This window comes from Micromesistius poutassou (genome assembly GCF_964030765.1).
Source record: "Micromesistius poutassou genome assembly, chromosome: 8".
In the NCBI taxonomy this organism is placed as follows: domain Eukaryota; kingdom Metazoa; phylum Chordata; class Actinopteri; order Gadiformes; family Gadidae; genus Micromesistius; species Micromesistius poutassou.
In genome coordinates, this window is record NC_140278.1 from 15141527 (window position 1) to 15148733 (window position 7207).

The window sequence follows — 7207 nt, forward strand, 5'->3', positions numbered from 1 at the left end:
ATACATAAATAATGCGGCTAGTGTGTCTCACATTTATTTATGGCCGGGTATGTTTTAGTGTGAGTCTAGTTCATGAATAACACAACAAACTGTGTTAGCTGAATATTACTAGTGACGCTAGCCTGAAAACATCAATCATCATCAATATTCATGTATTTGGCGTTTTAAGGGTTCCAAAACAGATTCTCCATATTAAACATAATGGCCCCTTTTATGGAAAGCTATCTGGCTCATCCCAAACTTGTGTTAGTTCTTGTCAACACCACACAAGACCTTGATGTAAAGTCAGTCACACTGAAGAAAAATCTTTGCTCTGCATGTGCCGTCTACTATTAACGTCAGAGACGCGTGCACGACAGGGAGCCAGAGTCCTCTCAGGCTGCTGCCGACCGATAGCAGAACGCTCCGTAAAGACGCTGCGTTTTGGCGGGAAACCCGAAGGAGCGGACGCCCGGTTCGGGAACGCCTCCACAGCGCTCGCGCGGGAAGGCGATGGGGAAGCGCACGCTGCCGTCGCGCAGCCAACCGCCCTGGCAGCGGTCGAAGTTCAGGAACCGCCAGGCAGAGTAAAGATGGCCGACCAGGGCTAACTCCGCCCCCTCTTTCTTACAGGTTTGGTCCGCTTGGTCGTAGGAGAACGGTCCTGTTTCGTAGAACACAGTACCTGGTGGTGGTGGGGGAGGGGGGGGGGGGGTTGTGAAAGTTACACTTTTCTAACTAAACTGTTGAAAATGTAAGTTCATCTTTTTCTAACTATTGTATCTCCCCTTTCAAAAAACGACCAATCCACTTTTTGTTTGATTTCATTACCCCTAAAACTCCTTGAAAATACTATTGTTATTTTGTTTGTTTGTTTGAGTTGTTGTAGAGTTATTCCGCCAAACCCCCAGTTTATGGCTGTGAATCTTGTTTGTGGGTGTCAGGGACATTCTTTTTTGGGCCACGGTCAAGGGGTTTCCGATGCACTGCATTCCCAGACAATTCCTTCAAACAGCTGTTTGCTTTGTTTACGTCCTGAGCTGACCGCAACAAAATCCCACTGCGATCTATGAACCAGATGTCTCCGTCTGTGGCTATGGAAACCAGGAACCTCCATTCCTGGATTGGCATCCCATTTTCGCTATTCATGTCAATCAAGTGTCAATCAAGGATTTAACATAAAGTAGGCCTAGTCGTTTGTTTGTTTGACTTGATGATTCTGGGTTTGATACCCAATGCATGAGCAAGATGCCAAAACCCTACGTATAAAATACATATAAAAGTCACTGTCAATTACTTGGGATTAAAGTGTCTTCTGAATAGTACATAAGTACTGGCTGTACATCTCTTAAGGCTGCTACACACTGGCCTAACCGTTGGCCATCTGAAACGTTTGGGGAGACTCTGACGAGTTCGGGAACAAATCTGAGAAAAGTCTGAAAGGGGTGGCGTCTGAGGAATAGAGCCTCTGATTAGAGCCTCTCAATAGCACACAACCAGGGAATCAGCTCAGTGTGTGGGAGGGGCGGACTAGCGCCACGAGACTAGCACCACCCATCTCGTGCAATTGCAGAACGTACACGCTACTGTGTAGTTGGCAGTAGTCTTCGCAGTGTGTTTCAATGCAACTTTTCTGCCGAACGGGTCAGACGAGAGGCAACGGATTGGTTGGATAAAGGCAGTTGGCCGTTGGTTTGAGTCTGGGCAGTGTGTAGGCCCTTATAGTGGGTAAAAATAAGGATGGATTTTCAGGATAATAAACATCTAGCCAACCACAAACAACTGTTTATCGATAAACATGAACGTATCGCTGTAACAGAAGTCATAAGGGTTCTCCCTGAGCTCACCGGGGATGGCGGAGGTGAAGCAGAAGGCGTCGAAGCGGTCGCGCTGCTTGTCCTTGGGGCCATAGCTGCGTAGCCCGGGCAGCAGGTCCCCCCCGCCACACTCGGCCCGGGGGATCAGGATAGGGTAGTGCACCGTCCCGTCCCCCAGCCAGCCGGCGTTGCACCAGTCCAGACCCTCCGTCCAGGCTCCACAAGCACAGGACAAACAAATTAATGAGTAACCAGACCATGGGTGAGGGTCAGGATTACAGAAAGGGTCAGAAGTTAGGAAAGGTTAGGCCAAACCCATTCCCCGGGAGAAACCAGCCCAACTAACCTCCCATTCTTATATCATAACTACCTCTGTAGAGTTGATTGAATGTAGCCAGCACGCCATCTTGTTGTGCGCAGGCCTGCTGGGCCTCCGCAAAGTTGTATTTGTAGCGGCCATTTTGGCTCTGATATGGAAACACCACCCCTGGAAGAAAACCGAAAGCGTTGTCATTGAGGATTTCAAATAACTTGTCTTTCTTTAAAGTTTTTAAAGTTTCCTCATTGTTCTAATAATTTAACACTTAAAACATCATTCAACGGCATCTTATTCATCTCTTCCCTTTTACATATCTTCGTATTTCCAAAGGACTAAAGCACAGTCCCCAAACACAACAACCAGGTGCTTATCGTGTTACCTTCGATCCTCAGAGTTACAATCACATTCTCGTCCTCGATGCCGTTGATGAGCTCGCAGCGGTACCGGCCGCCATCTTGTAATTCAAGATGGTGGATGTGCAGCGAGGCGTCCATGGTGTGAGCGTTCCGGAGGGAGACTCGAGGGCCCAGAAGGCCATAGAGTTTGAAGGCGTATCCGTTGGATATCAACACAATGTTCTCTGGTCCTGGGTTCTCTGGCTGCAGTTTGGTCCACTTGACTTTGAAATGGTTGGGTTTGGTCTGCAGGATGCAGGGTAGCGAGGCATTCTCCCCTCGGCGGGCGATGACCTCGGCGTAGACCGGCGGTTCGATGAGATACTTGAGCTTCTTCTGGTCTGGAGCCAGGGAGCACAAACACATATGGTGGGCACTCTTTATACTGTGAGTGTCAATGGTGAATCCAACCATCATCATCACTTTTTCTGCTGAACCGTTTAGCAGGACACTTGCTTAGGTTTTACAGGCTAAGTTTCTTGAAAGAAAACAGCCAGGATATGTTAAAATTAGTAACTTTAACTGTTCAGAATATGTAAAAATAATACATTTGATAATAATGGATCCTTATGTCTGTATTTATGCACACTTGTTGTGACCAAATTTAAAATAGTACATACGGTATATCTCCAGTTATGAATATTTGTTGTTGGTTGTAGTAACTCTACCTGTCCTGGTGGGGGCTTCTGCTACTGGGGAACAGGTACAGCAGCTCAGGGTCAACAGGACAACAGCCACAACGTTCATCAGGAAGTTCATCTCCCGTACTGTCCTTACAGGTCACACGCATAACATAAAGATTAGGCATGTCTCTAGAGAAATACAAGGAGCAAGACTGTGTGCCATTTACAGCAGGACAAACTCCTCCCAATTCCTGGTTGTAAGGAATGACCCTTCATTTCAACATAATATATGTTGAAATTAGTATGTTGAAATATAATTGTTAACCTATTTAGTTATTCAGGTACTGCTCAATCAATATCAGACTGAATATCTACTTAACACTATTATTTTTATATTATTAGCAATAACATTCTTCAAGTGTGCTAAAACAAACACCAGCAAACCCTTTGAGTTGCATTCAGTCCTTACTTTCACATCCATCAGCAGATTAAAGCTTTGTTATTATTACCTGTTTTGTTGAGAATGTGCAGTTTTCTTTAAAAAGACGGTTGGCCACTCAAGATGGATCAACATGACCAGTGGTGTTGTCCCACTTGATCTTGAAAAATGATCTAGCAATATAAATTTGTAATATTATTTTGTACTTTTTCAATTAAAGCTGTTCCTTGATTATTGGCTCGGTTCCACGCCTGCATCTTCAAACAAATCCCCTGAATCTTTCATTTTCTCCCATCTTCTGTCTTCTGTGTTGTACATGCACAATACAATCTACTCTCTCTCTCTCTCTCCCCCCCCCCTCTCTCTCTCTCTCTCTTTCTCTCTCTCTCTCTCTCTCTCTCTCTCTCTCTCTCTCCTCTCTCTCTCCCTCTGCCTCTCAACCTCAGTCTCTCTCTCCCTCTTTCTAAATGGGCTGTTCTGTTGGCCGCCCTGTTGCAGATGTTAATGGCCATCAGACAGACTGGCTTTATTTTGGCATCCCGTGTCCTTCTGCATTTTAAAATCGAGAAAAGGACAAAAAGACCTTCAATGAGTAGCGTAGATATATTAACGTTACACAATATTTGCATTTTGAGAAATGCAAATATATATATATTTTTTGGGGAAAAAAATAAATAATGGAAGGAGGAATTTTTAAGTCAATGTAACCAGGCTGAAATATGCATTATATCAAACTGTTATTGCGTTAAATGTTAACAGTTTATAAACAGTTGATCTGCACTGTATCTTAGTGAACCGAGCTAGTCTAGCATATCAAGCAAAACTAGCATACTGAGCTAAATCTGCGCATCAAGCTCAACTACCGAATTGAGCAAAACAAACGTATCAAGCTCAATTAGCCTTTTGAGCCAAACTAGCATATCGAGCTCGGCTAACGCATCAAGCTAAACAAACATATTGTACACTGATGCGCCATCGCTGGTCCCCGGGGACAACAAGGGGCTGTGTGTGCGGTGACTTGGCTGTGTTTGGCACTGGGCTGTTTCCAGAGAAGACTGTGGAGCGCATTCAGCCATCTGTGTTCCTGACCCCCACGACATGGGGACCAGGGGGACAGGAAGTCGTGTGACGGCCCCTAGCAGCATCCTCCGGGCCCTACACACACACACACACACACACACACACACACACACACACCAGGAACAAGGGCGGCATTGTTAGAGCCTTAGCCTCTCGGTCCCCACAATGAATAACAGGCAACAGACAGATAAACACACACATTCACACAAAGACACAAAAATAAACTCACAAACGCACTGTATACACTCAGAAACTGAACACACCTACACGCAAATTAAAGAGAACATGAACACAAATTATATAGTCTTGTGGTTTTCAAATATTGCTCAGCTGCAGGGGGGGCCCAAGGCAAAATTATCCAAATTTTTCCAAAAACATATAATTGCATGCTATTGCCTACATGTATTTTCAGTTTCATCTATACACTTCATCATGGACTTTTCATATTCTAGGATTTGTTTTTGAATTTGTAGGCAGTTTGCCCTCATTCATACTTCATTTCAGAATGATTCATACTTCATTTCCGAATGATGAAAGGTGTAGAACACCTTTGTAAGCAATCCATCTCGTTTTTCTTTTTGGTGATTCATATTACTGTGACGTAATGCGTTTGTTTCTCAGGGTCAAACAAACAAAAAAAGAAACTTGTACGTTGAATGAAGCACTAAAACATAGCCACCTAGTGCACCTGGGTTCTGGGTTCTTCAAGTTTAGCAGTTGCTATGATCAATGGCCTCATCAAAGTTTTAAATTGATTCATTGCAGTTGACTAATGAATAATAACTGTCTTCTGTCAATTGGTATAAGTTATGTTTTAAGATAACATCAAAGCTACAACCGGTTATTCTTCTTAGTGTCCCCTTGAGGTAAGAAGTGTTTCTGCTAACTGACAAGGACACTAAGTCGTAAAACCGAAGTTCTAGCCGTTGTATGGGTAGGCCCGGGGCGGTCACTGGCCATCGGGATGTTCGGGAGGTTTTCCGGTGGGCCGGTCCACTTTCAAATGTATTTTGGCACACTTGGGTGGGAAAAAAATACTTTGACCATTATTTTATCTTTTCCTAAAGTAGACGTTCTTCATTCATCTGACATTTCAGCCCCAGCATCGCAGTATATATATATATATATATAATGAATAATAACTATATATATATATATATATATATATATATATATATATATATATATATATTTTATATATATATATATATATATATATATATATATATATATAGGGATTATACAATGTACGGTAGTTCACCCCTCCCAATTATTTGAGTTGGTTTGGTCCATGTTGCGTCTTTTCTTGAGCGGTAACAGAAAAGAATTGTGATTGTGATTGAAGAATCACAAGAATTGTGATTGTGGAGGGCAGGAAAAAGCCAGGAGGAGCCGAAAAGCAGGGCACTGGAGGAAGATGCCGCCAAATGTGCCGAAATAAACAACCTGTTTGAAGGACATGCACAAGTTGCAGCCAGTAAAGAGAGATGTGGATCAAATTATTAATTAGCAACATACGTAATTTAGCTATTTGTGCTATGTTTGCAATGCCAACCTGAGCATACAAGCTTGAACCAATTCATCATTAGTCTAGTTTATTTTGTTAAGCCATATGACGAATCACAAATATCATTTGTGAAAATCAACATGTAAACTCCAGATAAGTAAGTAGCCCAAGCAATAAAATAACCCCTTCTTTTTTTGTAGCATCTGAAGAGATAAGCCAGTCCGACGCTGAAGAGGCAAACTGGACATATTTCATGTAAAATATAATAGACAGAAAAAACGTGAAAGATAGTAGGCTAAATTACATAAAATATTTGGTAGCCGCAGTCCAGCGCCGGTCTGATGGTGATGTGGTGAACCCGATAGACAACATGAAGAGGCCAGCACTGAGGGGACAGGTAGAGAGGACTTTGGAAAAATATATTTATATTAGGCCTATTTGATATAAGATAACCCACACATGACATGATGCATTGAAATTATCCCAAATATGTAATGGGTTAACATTGTATGTTTTATACATAATTGATAGTTAAAGTAAGTTTTTTCTTATAAACTGATTCTTGAGGTAGATTTTTCATTTGCCAAACATTGATCCAATATACAATAAAAAGGGATAGCAAGTGTTTTGCGCTTTTAATTTATTCAAATTCTTCCACCCCTGAAAAAAGTGGGCCGGTATGGGCCTGAAACTCCCGGGCTGAAAATGGGTCCCACTCCGGCACTCTGTATGCATATTTACCAAATCAAAAATGCTGGAACCAATCCCGAATGTCGCATAATAAATATGTAGCTTATCTAAAACTGAACAGAAAAGTCTTGAAAATGCAGCCGAAAATTTCATCCTCTGTGATGCCTGAAAGCCTGCAGCATGTGGTTTCAGTCGCACGAGTGTCTGAATGTGGGTGTGTTTCCTGTTCGGACAGACCGCGGAAGAAAGGTGTGAATGGCCAACCGGTTTGACCTGACAGTATAGCCCTGATGCGGCATCAGTTAGCACGGCACTGGTGCAGAACTCTGGGAATGAAAACATTGGGAGAAAAAAAAAA

General features: G+C 42.8%; 1 protein-coding gene across 1 annotated transcript; it reads right to left on the reverse strand.

The window, feature by feature from the left end:
- Nucleotides 1-374: 374 nt before the first annotated feature.
- hapln2 (hyaluronan and proteoglycan link protein 2) lies at nucleotides 375-3707 on the reverse strand (the record flags this gene model as incomplete). The annotated part of the gene is made up of 6 exons (XM_084471617.1): nucleotides 375-664; nucleotides 1827-2012; nucleotides 2167-2283; nucleotides 2495-2851; nucleotides 3179-3282; nucleotides 3643-3707. The coding sequence occupies 6 exons, from the start codon at nucleotides 3705-3707 to the stop codon at nucleotides 375-377; spliced, it is 1119 nt and encodes a 372-aa protein (XP_084327743.1).
- Between the last annotated feature and the right edge of the window lie 3500 nt (nucleotides 3708-7207).